Below are 15,621 nucleotides of genomic sequence, written 5' to 3'. Positions count from 1 at the left end.
CTTGCCCTTCAACACAGTAACAACAAATGCGAAGTCCAGCACAGTTGACTCTGTTGGACAATTTTTCTCAATAACCTGTTATATAATACATATGTTACATCGTATATATGTGATATGTGAGCTACAGATATGTGAGCTACAGACGTTACGCACATATCTTGAGAACCGTCCGACTTGACGCAAGTGTGTCTGTGGGTTTTATAAATATTTAAACAATCAGGGACGCTGGAAGTCATTTATGCCAGGGGGGGCTGGGCTTGGCGGGGGACTCCGCACGCGCGCGAAGCGTGCGTGCGCGATTTTCTTTTCACATGTGTCCCGCGATTTCTTTCACATTTTTCACCTTTTTTCACCTTTTTCAACAAATATTTTATTCCCCAAAGTTAAATACATCATTGTTTTAATATATAAGTGTGTATATAGACTTTTAAAATGATATATATTTGTTTAATTAAAAAAAAAAAAATAAAAAAAAAATAATAATCATTTTTTTTTCCAATTGTTTTTCTTTCTCTTCCCCACCACCAGGGGTGCTGCAGCACCCTCAGCACCCCACTTCCCGCGTCCCTGTAAACAATGAAAAGTATTAGAGCTTGTGACTAATAACCACATTGGATCCATTGGAACACAGGTTCTTTTTACCATTAATTGAAAAGTAACAGATTTGGACGTACAAGGTTTCTGCCTGACAGCAATGATATGACCCACCTAGCTGAGAAGTGTAGGTGAAACGTGTTCCTGAAGGTGAAGGGGAGGAAGCACCCGCCTCCTGGACACCTCCTCCTGAATGGGAGCGCAGCCAATCACGAGGCTCCTCTCCTCGCAGAGGGGACAGGTGGCCGTACCTATAGAATGATGGATAGGGATATGAACCAATCAGATTAGTGACACCACTGCAGGTACAATGATCAAGAAACTGACTCTGTGCTTTCATTTGAAACTGGAATGTAATCTTAACCACTGCAACCGCAGTGTCCATATTCTGGAGGGAACATTAGCCAAAAAATGGTAGATCTACAAGCTCACGCATTGTGACCTTGTAGATCGGCCATTTTTGGCGAAGAGATTTGGTGTAGATGGAAAAAGTGGTCTAAGTACAGTTATAATAACTCAAGTCCAGTTCTCTAAGACGAGAGAGGTCACCGGGTCATCGGTCAATAGGAGTCAGTCATCAAATTCTTGGCTTAAGAATGCGACAAAAACAAAAAAATCTACATGAATTGAAGGCTTCATGGGGTGTGTAATGTAATTGATAGAAAATAAATAAATGTTTTGGGTGAACTACTCCTTAAGTGGTTAAATGGAACATAAGGGTTTTTGTCTTTGTCTCCAGCGATACCACATTATGTGCTCACAAATGTGTGCTCACCAAAGTCACAGTCAGGCATTTCTTTTTTACTTTTATTGACTGTATCTAGATTTTGTATTCAGTTGTAGTGTTTAATTTATTTTAACCACTGTAGTTATACAGGGTCAAAGGGGCCAAACATGTACAGTTTGTATCTCTGTCTCTATCTCACTCTGTCCGTATCGCTGTCCCCACAAAAGTAGACCAATCACAGTGAACCGCACTGCTCAGCTGGCACTGCTACACCAATCACAGCTCACCTTGCGCTTGCACAGAGAAGTCATGACGTTATTAGAATCTGTGTCTTGTTTTTCTTTTATAAACCAATTAAATGTTTTATCTCACCTACTTCGGAGTGCTGGCTATTGCTTTATTTACTGTGAATCTTCGTGAGCCGTGCACCCGTAAACTGCATCATATACTGAGAGTGCTCGTTGTTATTTTCTATTATCTCACCTACACACAGCTATTTATTTTCTTTCTTTGTTCTTTAACAGACTAGCCTGGACAATAGTGGACGTTTCCAAAAGAAAGGCAGGATTTCTTTCCTTTATCTATTCATTTTTTCTTTAATTGCCATTCATGCACAGCACTATCAAAACATTCCTGAGGTCAACACTTTTAGGCTGAACCCTGTGTCCTATGAGCAACAATGGCTCACAGTCTGTATGTAGGTCATGGGTTTCTTTCTGTCACGTGCAGTGTGACCCAGCTGACATTTCAGTGACACTGTATTATACTACATCATGATGTGCATCTACAATCACAACATCATCTACGCAAGGGATGTACAGGGACATGCATTCCAGGCAGTGGTCGGAGAGTAACTAAGTGCATTTACTCAAGTACTGTACTTCGGTACAAGTATGCACATTTTTCAATACTTTATACTTCTACTCCACTACATCGGCAAATATTGTACTTTTTACTTCACTAGAATTATGACCGCTTTAGTTATTACTTTGCAGATTTTGATTATTTTTTACAAAACCTTAACCAATTAAACCATAATTTATACTTCAGCTATTCAAAAAAATACATGTGTAGAAGGAAGCTTGAGTCAAGAAACGGTGACCAACTGACTGGGCTAACTGTATGTAGTATACTCAACGCACACATGCCACTAGGAGTCAATGCGAGGGCATTACTGTAAAAGACTATTTGGGCTCAGTTGGCTTTGCATGGATGAATCCGTTAAACTAAACGTAACTAACTAACTGTAAAAATTGACCCATAAGGGTCCATTTATAGCTGCGACAATGCAGCCAGTATAAGCCAGCCACACTGTCGGTTGGACTGTCTGTCAGCGTAAAGTTTTCAAGCCCAAACCGAGAGCCGGTCGCATCTTATCACCGATTACATCATGCTTGTTACACTCTCAGTTAAAATGTGAGCATAAATCAGTGTAAACGAATTGACCTTACAGGTTCAGGTTTTGCACAGTTGACATGGACACTCAAAATTGTGCGGTGTAGATTATCATCACAATACAAGTGCTTAGAATAATTCAAATGATGGTCATAATCAAAATGCCAGTGCTGACATCAGTTAAAACAGGAAGAGAGAGAGAGGGAAGATCACTATAATTATACCTAGACTGCTGTGCGGAGGCGAGGTGTGTGACTGAGAGAGGCCGCTAACAACAAGGTTCACTTGCAACTGAACACACACACACACACACACACACACACACACACACACACACACACACACACACACACACACACACACACACACACACACACACACACACACACACACACACACACACACACACACACACACACACACACACACACACACACAAAAATAAACCAAACACAGACACACTGTCCACAGTGAGTCTCCTCTCCAGACCCTGTCCACAGCAGGTCTGGCCTCTCAATGCACTTTCAGGTCAATCTTCATTCCAGGAAGCGTTCTTGTCAAGCATTCCTCTCAATACCAAACCTTTCATTACATGGAAGGTTTCGTATGGTAATCTATAATCTAATCATTAAGAAAGAATACTCTGTCATTAAGTTAATTCCTTCCAATTCAAAATACAAATATCATCATCCTAGTCTTGCCTGCTTTAGACAACTGTAGCCATACTAGGACTGCAAGATTATAAAACAATAATCCAGATGATTGTTGCTTGATATTGTAAATGGAAATGAATTCATTATTGATCACATTTCTTGGTAATGTTTTTTTTTCTACTTAATTTTTGTTTCAAAAATAGTGAAAATAACCAATCCCACAAACGCGTTGCAATGCGATATGTTGTGAGGTTTTAGATCTGTTATTTTCGCTACTTGTGCTATTTACTACTCAAGCTCACATGCTGTGAGCTTATAGATTTGCTATTTTCACTATTTCTTAAAAGTTGTTTTAAATGTATGGATCTGAACATTTTCTGAAATTCTTTAGATAAATATATATTTTTAATATATTGTCTCTGTCGGGTGGAAACCTGCAAGCTCGAAGCTTGTGGATCTGCTACTTTTGATACTTTTGTGCGATGTTGTGTAGATTGATCAAGTACGCCGTTAATTTACAAAAAAACACGAAAAGTTAGAATATGGAGATAAGAGGTTTCTGCCCGACAGCAACGATATAATAATGGGTCCTGACCCAGTGTTTGGGAAGCACTAAGTACAGAAGGAGAGAAGGACAGAGTAAAAACATCCGTGGGGAGGACGGTAGACACAACAGACATGAGGTATGTTTTCACCTCCCCAACACCTCCTAGAGGAGTCTGTTTTATCAGCTCCTCCAGCAGACTAAACATACACAGCATGAGGAGACAGGTACTACACATACACAGTTAAATGTGCTGTAAGGGATATTTTATTTGATTAAAACAAAAACGTTATTATTAAAAAGCTAAAGATTTATATTCTGGTGGTAATCATTGCTAAAGAATGTTGTATCAGTAACAGGGGTTTCCCCGTATCGCCAGCACTTTAGTAAACAGAAAATAAATGTTCAAGTGGGTTACAAATGTCATCCAATCAGGAGAGAGGACTCAAAGGTCATGTATCAGCTTGTGTTCCCGTTCCAAATTTTGCCTGCTCAACTCTAACTCATTTATTTGTCATCATTTCCATTTCACTTGTTTATCCTGTATCCTGGATGAGTTCTCTCTCCTGATTGGATGGAATTTGTATTCAAACCTGAAAATGTATTTTCTGTTGTTTACTAAAGAAATGGGAAGACCCCTGTTACTGAACAAACACTCATATTTAACAGTTATATTAACAAAACAAATATCACTTGGCTGAATGAAGGCTGAAAGCAGAAAACTAAAGTATGTTACAGTACTGCATCTGAAAAGGGGGAAATGTTGAGGACCAACAATTCTAGGTCTACTGTTACTATTACTACCATTCATTCTAATACAAAGTGAACTTGGCCATGAAACTTGCTCCTTGGAGGATGAACCCTAACCATTTGAGTGACCCCATGACCTTTCCACTCTGGCAAAAAATGTCTACTTTGAACACAACATTTCTAAAAGAATGACTCAGATTCAGACAAACAGCCTGAGAGAAAAAAGGAAGAAATGGTTCTCATCACTGAAACTCAACTTGCAGGGACTTGCAATTTGATTGAGATAAGTAATAGGTGATTATTTTCTGTCAACCTTACGTTATCGTTGGGTTCCTGGCTGTGCAGCCATTTAGTGCACTGACCTTATTGTCGCTGTCGGGCGGAAACCTTGCATGTCCAGAAAAAAACCCTGTGTTCCAATGGAACACACTTGCATGACAAAGTAGGGCATTCATTTGTGAAATAAACAATGAATTATGCTCCTTGTCAGTCGAGGACCCATTTTCAAATCCAACTTCCACCATGTCTCAGATGTCTCTGCCAAAAATGGATATAAAAAGAATCTTTAAAAAGTTACGTCATCGTTGCGTTTGAAAGCATTTTGTAGAGAAAAGATTAATTACTAACTAAATTCAAACGTCCATGACTTACTGACCGCGCAATGACGTTTAGCCAACACTGACTCAGTTATTCAGGTATGTTCGGTAACATTTGACTGACTTTAGGGAGAAATATAGAAAAACGGCAAATTTAAAACTAAAACCATTAACGGGGAAATGGTCTATGTTTATGTACGATTTATGGCCGAAGCTATGAATAGACGATGACATGTCCTGACGCCGGTATGGTCCTTTATGTTTCCAGTCATTCAGTTCCTCTCAGCCAAACCACCACTGAAATCCCTTTTTTCTAGCAGTATTAGCTTATTGAGCATGAAACACTGGGAGCTACTGGGGCGTCCCATGCTCAGTGGTATAAATCATGCAGATAGAGGGCTCTGGCATGCAGTCGCATGTGATTGGCCTGGGAATGGTAAAAGTACTAACTTAGCTTTGTTATCTCATGGACAAATTCAATTATGTTGGCCCCTACAGTATGTGTATTCTCAAACACATAACAACACTGCAATGACAAAATGTCCTTTGGGATCAATAAAGATGTGTCTGTCTGTCTGTCTGTCTGTCTGCCCACACACAACCATGCAATATGACATGCATGTCTGATGCCAATTATTGGTCATTTAAAGTAGTGTACGATTGTACGACTCACACATGTAACCCACATGTTACCAGATTAGCCTAAAAAAAACTCCTGAGAAAGATTTGTTTTGAATAAAGCCAGAGAAGCAAAGACACATCAACAGATCTAGACAGAAACAAGCCTCCATTTCCTTTCTGCCCCGATCCTAAACATAACAAAGTCTCCAGCACTGCCACATGAATTCAAGGAATGCCCCTTTACAGCAGCACCACTGGACCATGTCATTGGCTATGGTCGGAACAGGAGCTGTAAATCTGCCTGGTGACATCTCTGGGATAGGCCGGCCATGCAGCTAAGATTAATGCGTAGATTAGTAATCAAAACAGTGTTGCTGTGATAGTGTCTGAGTGTGGATGTGGAGATGGCAGCATTAGGGCACAGACCAGTGACTCCTACGGATCCTGTACCAAAACAGGGTCGGTTCTGTGGGTTCCAGTCAGGGACTATAGCGTGCAACGGAATGTGGCCTTTTATATTTGAGTCGCTGTTGAGAAAACTAATGAAGAAACGTCATATTCACCGCATTAAAATTCAATTAATCAAGCTTAAAACCCAAACATGTTGCTCCAAGTTAAAGGAATTTGGGCCAAGACTAGCAGATCATTATGGCTTATCAGAGAAGCAGCTTTAGAACATTTTGCGGCTGTTTACTTTTGGTCCCAGGGCCATGAATCATTTCGCACTCATTCTGGACCATCAGCTGGGAACTGCAATTATAAACAGCACTGTAGATTTAACATGTAGAAATAAGATTATTTTTTAGCAGGATTCCTGGTGGTGGTAGGTGTGTGGTCAGACAGTGGTCTAGGTGTCATCATGTCACAGTAAAATCCTGGGCATTAATTTATCTCTGATGGTGTAAAAATGTACTCTAATGGACCTGTTTAAGGCAAATTCAGTGCTAATGATGGTTTTGCTGTGCTCATGTGCAGGGTTGAGAGAAGGCCATGACTTACCTTGGTAGGGTAGTAGAGGCCACGTCAGGATACTTTCCTCTAGTCAGCCTGCTCCCCAGGGACAGCACAGAATCTCCTGATCCCCCCAACCCACTGTCCTCTCCACACACACCGTTCTCCTCGCCACCTTTTCTCCTTTCTCCTCCTCCTCCTCCTCCTTTATCTCTGTCTGTGCGGTTGACTGAGGGCAGCTTGGACCCGACGCTCCGCTTGGTGCCGTTCGTGTTTACCCTGGAGCCGGTTCCCGGAATGTCAACCGCGGCCGGGTGGGAGACGGTGGTTATGGAGTTGTTGCCGCGGTTACCAGCGGAGCTGCCGTGGCTTCGACTGGGCCGCGGCAGACTGCGGTACTGGAGGACCGACTGCCGACTGTTAACAGACAGGCAGCCGTCGTCTACGCTCCGGTGTCGGCCCATGGAGCCCGGCTGGTGACAGCGGCTGGTCCCGGTGGTGATGGCGCTGAGGGCAGAGTGATGCTGCAGTTTGCCCAGTGTGGCAGAGCCACTCATGATGGTGACACCGCTGGAGGTCACTGAGGTTCCTGACCCTCCTGGTCATGAGAAAAATATAAACAATTAGACTTAACCACTTGAACCCTAGTATCCCTATTCTGGGGCAAACATTTGGCAAAACTTACTCGAGGGGGTTTCAGGGGTCCCCAGCTACGTATATGATTGATAGTTAGGAACCAAATTGACCTTTACAGGTCTGTAGCTCTGAGTTAGATTAAAACTGAGGATACAGCGTAGGTTGTGGTCCTAGAGATAAAAATCATATCAAATGGGGGTCCATGGACTAGTGCTTATCAAACTGGATGTCCTTAAAATTAAAAAAAAAGGTTTAGGCTACTTATATACAAGGCCTTTGATTATATTACACTACTGCCACTGTTGTTTTCTGATGCATACCAGTCTACTGCAAATAAACATCTCTCTATCAAATGAAAACCTACCTCCACCTGGTAAGTATTTCTTGAATCCCAGAGAGCTGGTGGTTGCTGTTCTAGATGAAGTGGAACCAGACACAGACCCAGGTCTCCTGATCTCCTCCCCAGCAGACGATGGAGAGTGTAGCAGGAGGGTCCTGGGAGACAGGCAGCTCCTCTCTGATACCTTAGCATCATCTGTCTTTGCTGCAGTCCATGGAGAGAGACAGAGATATGCTGAATATAAGAATTAAAATTAGTCGATTATAGTCTACATTGTTATTACTCTGCAGAAATAGACTAGATCAAAGGTTATCAAACTTTTTCTCTCATGACCCAAAGGAGAAATTTGCTGTCTCCCAGGGACCCAAACTTAAATAAATACATTCGGAATTAGCCACTTAAAGGGATATTTCACTTTCAAACATGTATGGGGTCCTTTTAAGGCTATGGTGTTTCACCCCTTTATTCAGTCTTTAGATATTGATATATATTTTATCCGACACGCCACCTTCCTGTTCAAACCCATTGTAACTTAAAACTACATTTTAACCATGTTAGATTAATTGAAAACACCTGTCCTTGGTTCTGGTGGTATTGTCCTTTTCATTTATTTTATTTTATTTTATTTCGTTATTTCCTTTTATTTTTTTTAAAATTATAAAAAAGTAATTGAAAAAAGTAATTGAAAAAACACGGCCTCACGCATTAGAAGGACAATATCAGTCACCAGAACCACGGACATGTATTTTCAATGAATCTAACATGGTTAGATTAATTTATCTAAGTAAATACTGAATCAAGCAACTTAAAAACTGCATGAGGTCCTCACAAAAGACTGAATAGATCTTAAAATGACCCCAAACATGTTTGAAAGTGAAATATCCCTTTAAATAAATTGTACAATTGTGATATTATCAAACATAAATATCAAACATATCAGGAAATGCATGTATTTAATTCAGTCTGACCAGACTCCAAAAAGAACTGGGAGAAAAAAGGTGGGATTAATGGTGTACCGGTATGTATTTGGCCGACGTAGCAGATCCCTATCTATCTAATCTCGTTATACTGACCATTCACCATTCCATGACTTCTATTCTTGTCTGCTGTCCATTAAAATATTTTGGAAAGTAAAAAAAAAAGAAAAGCAGGCCGGTAATGAATAATTAATGACCAGTGGGGAGATATCAAAAGCAGAAGCAAATTAATATATCCCCCATCCCCCCCAGCAAATGGAACCCTGTTTCATACCTGTTCCCTGAGTCTTCAGTGAGGTGCTTGTCATATTGATCATCTGAGGAGTCTTGGATCTGGGAGAGGCCACACCCACCTGGAATACAGGCAACACATCAATTGCATGCACTAATGAAATTATTTCTGTAATAATATTTCCAAATATTTGTAATCATATTTCCAAATATTTGTAATATTATTTCCAAATATTTTTAATAATATTTCTAAATATTTGTATAATATTTCCATTATTTTGATAAATTCTGAAAAATAATCGATAATAAAGAATTTTATAAAATTATCAAGATTAATAATCGGTGCCTATTTTAGGCCTGTCATTACACTCAAACTAAAATAGCCTACTGAAAATAGCGGATCTACAATCTCACAACGAGTTTCAAATTGACGTGTTGAGAGCTTGTAGATCTTCTATTTTCAGTGGGCTATTTTTACATGATACTGTTGTGCCACAAAGTATAAAACACAGCTTTGCCGATATAAAAAAAAAGTAAAAAAAAAAAATATATATATATATATATATATATATATATACATATATATTTTAAAACATGCTTCTCGATTACTTGATTAATCAAAAACGTAGTCGATTGCTAGGACAATAATGGATAGTTGCAGCCCTACAGGCTTGACAGGTGCAGAATGGAACCTGTGGCCTTCTGGCTATGGGACAGTTTCTCTAACCTGTATGAGGACCTACTCAACTGGTTAGAATTCCTGTTCAAAACCACCACAGACACCAAATTTCTCTTTTGGGTCTCGAGCTAAAAAGTGTGGGAAACACCTACTGATCTAGATTCTAGACGATACCTAGGAGCAGAACCACACCTACCTGTGCAGTCATGCCCCGCCTCCAGGAGCCTGTCTGACCAATGGAAGGTGTCTTCCTGCCTGAGGAGCTGTGCTGTGATTTGTCAGTCATGTCTGCTCCAGAGAAGTAGCGGGCATTGCAGTACTCTGCAGCACCACCACGTTTCTCACAGTCTGTCTCTGTCTGCAGGGGAAGAAATATAGTGGTTTGTTTTTTTTGGTTGGTTTCTTTAATTCCACATTATCCTTCAGTTGTTGTTGCTAGTAATAATAATTGATTTCAATGTGGAATCTTAACAGTGCTGAGATCTCAGATGAGGTGATTTTAGTGTAGCTCACTGATATAAAGTGTGTGTGTGTGTGTGTGTGTGTGTGTGTGTGTGTGTGTGTGTGTGTGTGTGTGTGTGTGTGTGTGTGTGTGTGTGTGTGTGTGTGTGTGTGTGTGTGTGTGTGTGTGTGTGTGTGTGTGTGTGTGTGTGTGTGTGTGTGTGTGTGTGTGTGTGTGTGTGACAGCAGGCCTTTGACCATGCTGTTTCTGACTTTGCAACAAAGAAATCTTTATTGATGTTCTCTCTTTATAACTGTCTCTCTGTCTGTCTCTTTGTCTCTCTCTCTTATAGAGGGTGAATTAACAGACTACTGCAGTGCCAGAAAGCACATATCTCAGCCTGATTCTTTCCATGATGTATATTGCAAAAACATATTATCTCTGTTCAGTGTGCACCTGATTTCTTGGCTGTGAGTACAGACAAAACATTGACGGATCAGTACACAGCAAGCATTCATCACACAGGCAGATGAATGTTTTCCAAATGGGGTAGGAATGGATGTCAGAGTGAGAACACATTCAGTAGTTCAGCACTGAAAAGAGACGGCATCGACTGGACTGGATTAAAGCACTGCATCCAATTTACAAAGTGAGATTATGTAATGGTGTAGCCCTGCCCGAAGTAATAAAAAAAAAAGGGGGGGGGGTAATGTTTGATTGATTGATTGAATACTTTATTAACAGTTTGTAAATAGTACTGTGGTACGATTATACGATGGCGCTAGAAGGATAACACAAAAAGCCCTAAGGGCTTGTTTCCATTGTGGTCCTGTGTATTAAATTCCTCGAGACATTTAAAGACATACAATAATATACACTAATATACAAGGCATCATCAGTACTATTAGCAATAAAATGTATATGTACAGTAAACAGTTGGGGGGGGGGGGTCATTTCTGGTGTTAAGCTTAGACTTTACAAGGACATGGACAAGGACTTTACAATGTGACAGAGTAGTCTTGCCGTCTCATAACCCTAATATCTCCTCTGGCCAAGGGGGATTCTCTTTTGGATGAGACCCGGGTTTGAATCTTGGGATCTTGGGACCCGGATCAGGTTTCCCAGTGGGGGAGACCAAAAAAGTGGTGAATGTAACGGAGCAGCCCCGCCATAAACTCATAAGCATAATATCTCCCCTTGGATGAGTGGTAAATGCTTGGTTTCCCCTGTGAGAGACCTGGGTTCGAATCCTTGGAGTCACACTTGCGGTACGTCGAGGTATCCTCTGGATATTAGCCAATAAAGATCTTACAAGACAGATTGACAGGTGTAAATTGGTTTTCATTGGTTATAGCTCACCTCTAGAATGACGTCCTTATGGAGGGCGACAGACGGTGTGTTGATGTTGTGAAGTGATGAGCCTCTGATGTCATCCAGATCAAAGCCATCGCTGATACCACTGCTCACCGAGCTACTGTCATCCCAACTAGAGAGACACACAGAAACAGTCTTATGCCTGATTTGTATTTAGTTGTGCATGGGTGTCAAACACCAATGCAAGCTCACAACGCGGTGCAGTGTGACGCATTGTGAGCTTGTAGATCTGCAATTTTTCAGGGTGTGACACCCGTGCGCAACTAAGTATAACTCAGGCAATAGAGGAGTCTGTGCCCGATTTAGAGTCAGACACATAAAGGGAATGACAGAGAGACAGAGAAACGGTGAGTAGAGAAAGGGAGGGACGCAAAGGAGACAAAGAGAGAGAGAGAGAGAAATGTGATTCAAACATCAAAGTAGATCCAGAGAAAGAAACCTTTTAAGTTCCACGATGCCCTGACTTTTGTCCCTGTGTCTAGTGGACGCTTTCTTGGCTAGTAGGATGAAAACTATGCTTTTAGGAAACTCTGGCTCCTGCTGTTGCTATCAGAAACCCCATTTGAGGTGTGGAGCTCAAATCTCTTTCTTTTCCCTAGCACTGACATTGAGCTATAAGTTAGATAAAACGGCAGTTAGATACAAATTAGTATGACCCGATACGACTGCTCTTCGTTGAAAACACAGCTTTAACTTAACAGCTAAAGCTGTAAATGGGGGGCTCCCAATGATCCCATTTTAAAAGTGGAATTAGATTAGGGTTACGTTTACCAAGCTAGTTTATTCCTGGTGTCCCAGCTGCAGTGGCTGACTGAAGAATAGAGAGCTGATTGCTTTTACATTCTATCAATTGCACAACACAGTGAAATGCACACTTAAAACTGCTGTTGACACTTCTACCCATTTGTACTTTTTCATAAACATATTGTGGTGTAATAATGCATAGAGTGAATGAACAATCAGATTTCTCGATTTTTGTTTTGTTTTCCCACAAAAACGATTCCAAAACTGTCCTTGACATTTGTGTGTGTGCGTGCGTGCGGGTGTGCGTGCATGCATGTGTGTGTGTGTGTGTGTGTGTGTGTGGGGGGGGGGGGGGTACAAAGGTGAAACCTTGCTTTAAAGTCAGGTTCAGACACAAAACCACAAGTCACAATAGCTTAAAGTGGATGAATGTAAACCAGAGACAGACAGACACTGTCAGATCCGCACAGAGTCCAGTGCTAAACCATTAGTTCTACATCACTAGTCTCTTCTTCTGAAACTATTCAGCTCTGTTGCCTGGTGATGAATAGTATCACCAGAGAATGCCAAAGTATGCTCCAATCACAAATGTGCGCGCACACACAAACACACACATACAGTACATGTACACAGTAAACGCCTTAGTATTAAGTTAACCCTGAGAGAGTACAAATGGAACCAACGGGTCCATTTGGTTCCATTTGAACTCTCTCATGTTGCGGAACATGAATCAGACCTCTCAGCTCTGATTAATACTTCACATCTACTGTAACCCTACGTTGAACTACAGTGTTGATAAAGCAGCCTACTGATCATAGTCAAGGTGATGACACTCTCGTCGGAGATGGGCTTCTGTTGTGTTTACCCTAGTGGCTTCGAAGAGAGCTATCATTGTCTTTAAAAAGGTCAACTGTGGCTTGGTATCTAGCCTATAGCTTGTCTGAGGTGAATCTGACACATTGCTTCAAAGTCAGTGTTGCTACATTCAGGACACACTGTCGCCACATTCACTTGGGTGAATGGCAATCAGTATTGTTTGTTTGTCAGTCTTGTTTGTGATATGCACAGGTTGAGGTTTGACCCTTTGACGTCAAACTGCACTGACTCACATTCAGCCCTAATTTGCCATTAGGTGTGCAACAGTTAATCGAACTAACTGATTTAATGGATTATAAAACAAATAATAAATGTTAATAAAATCTAGAAAATAGCTATTAATGGCTATTTTGCGTGTTAATTTGTCAATAATCGATAGGAAAATTGCTACGAAAATAATCAATGGTTACAGCCCTAAATCCCATGTAGAAGAATCCTGCATGAAACACAAATAATTGCATGCATAGCAATTATTACAGTGCATTCACACTATTAGCAGCTTCTAAACAGTAACTTGTCAGACAGTGCTGAAAGATGGACTCTCAGACTCACCACTTTCTCCTCTGTTCTTCTTCTTCTTCTTCTTTCTTTCGTCCACCCTACTTTGCACTTTGTTCACCAATTCAGTACATTGTTTTATTTCTTGCTCACCTTGCTTCTCTTATCCTTTCACTCTCTTCTCTTTGCTCTTTCTATCTGTTCTGCTGTGTAGCTCCAAGCTGCTTCATCCAGTCCACAAACTGGCCACAACCTCTTCACCACTGAGCCACTGACTGACTAAGCTTTCGCCTGAAGCTGTACACACACACACTGAGAGGGGAGGGGGGGCTGTCTCAGCACGCACTATTCATTCGCCACTTAAACAAACATCAACCAACTGATATCCAGGAGACAAAAAGCTCTGCATGGACGAACACGCACATACACACACCTTTTAAACAAGCAAACTGTTTCTCTCTCTCTCTCACACACACACACACACACACACACACACACACACACACACACACACACACACACACACACACACACACACACACACACACACACACACACACACACACACACACACACACACACACACACACACACACACACACACACACACACACACACACACACACACACATAAACAGACAAGACACTCCTGTGTTCAGCAATTTGATCCCTGTTAACCTGGAGTAACTTCAAGCTGCTACTGACATACTAGAACTAGGCACACACACACACACACACACACACACACACACACACACACACACACACACACACACACACACACACACACACACACACACACACACACACACACACACACACACACACACACACACGCTGTAAGGAGATACTGACAAACACTTTCATTCCCTAACCACTGACCTTAACCTTAACGTGATCCGTCATGATGTTTGAAAAGCCTTTTTTAAAAGCAGTAATTAACCACTTTAACCCCATATGTTGTTGAGCGGAGTCCCTCAGGGCTCTAGTAGTGTCTTTTCTGTTTTCCCTGTACATTAAATATCTTTGCTGAAAATAGCTGATCTACAAGCTTACAATGCATCACATTGTAAGCAATCCTGACTGATATATCAGCCATTATTTGATATCTGTATCACACAATTATGTAGCATGGTGTGTCACAGATTTTTAAGCACTCAATCTGGTGTCCCTATTTTTGGACACGTCATAATAGGTGAAAATGTCCGAGCTTTTGGAAACTTCAACAAGCTCACAAGAGTCACGACCCATTGTGAGGTTAGATCGCCTAGTTTTGAAAGGTTGAATAGAGCGTAAGTGGTTAAAAAAGTTCAGTTTATGTGTTTATTTGTCTATCAAAAGGTTATTTGAGTTTATTATTAGTTTTTTTGCTTATAAGCTAGAATTTCACAAAAATATAAACTTTATTAAACTTAATTAAAGGTAGGGTAAGTGATATTTTTGGGTTAAAACAAAAAGTATTTTGTTAAAAGGTTAAAGCACTATATTGTGATAGTAATCATTGCTATAGAGTGTTTGTTCAGTATCAGGAGTCTCCATGTCTCTCCAGCTCTTTAATAAACAGAAAATACATTTTCCGGTAGGTGTCAAAATCTCAGCCAATCAGGAGAAAGTACCCATTTTTAAGCTTCATTTTTATAGTGTTCCAATTCCAATTTTGCCTGCTCATTTCTTACTGTCATCACTTCCAATTTCACTAGTTTAATCTATATCCTGATTGAGTTCTCTATCCTGATTGGATAAAATTGGAAATGAAACTGAAACTGAAACGAAAATGCATTTTCTGTTTAATAAAGAGCTGGAGAGACAAGGAGACTCCTTTTACTGAACAAACACTATAGCAATTATTACTATCAGAATAGAGCTATTTAACACTTATTTTAACCAAAGAAAATCACTTACCCTACCTTTAAATTAATTAGAAAATGTTGGTCAAAACATCATTAATCGGTGGTCTGTGGCTTTCCAAAAATGGGATCGGCATCAGACCCAA

At 40.6% G+C, this 15,621-nt stretch overlaps 1 protein-coding gene across 8 annotated transcripts in view; it reads right to left on the bottom strand.

Moving 5' to 3' along the window:
- LOC308092647 (neuron navigator 2-like) overlaps positions 1-15,621 on the bottom strand; it is a 46,705-nt gene that overhangs the window by 19,667 nt on the left and 11,417 nt on the right. For 2 of the 8 annotated variants that reach the window (XM_080438694.1, XM_080438697.1), the window contains 6 exons: positions 11,496-11,622; positions 9,891-10,052; positions 9,059-9,137; positions 7,832-8,041; positions 6,880-7,429; positions 709-845 (listed from right to left, as the gene is read on the bottom strand). In XM_080438694.1, coding sequence (XP_080294820.1) covers positions 709-845; positions 6,880-7,429; positions 7,832-8,041; positions 9,059-9,137; positions 9,891-10,052; positions 11,496-11,622 — 1,265 coding nt within the window. Of the gene's footprint in view, positions 1-708; positions 846-6,879; positions 7,430-7,831; positions 8,042-9,058; positions 9,138-9,890; positions 10,053-11,495; positions 11,623-13,682; positions 13,940-15,621 lie in introns of those variants that run through there. The other 6 variants (XM_080438695.1, XM_080438696.1, XM_080438690.1 and 3 more) reach the window with 6 other exon arrangements.

This window comes from Gymnoscopelus braueri (genome assembly GCF_963280865.1).
Source record: "Gymnoscopelus braueri genome assembly, chromosome: 9".
In the NCBI taxonomy this organism is placed as follows: Eukaryota; Metazoa; Chordata; class Actinopteri; order Myctophiformes; family Myctophidae; genus Gymnoscopelus; species Gymnoscopelus braueri.
This window is presented reverse-complemented; position numbering and strand designations above follow the sequence as displayed.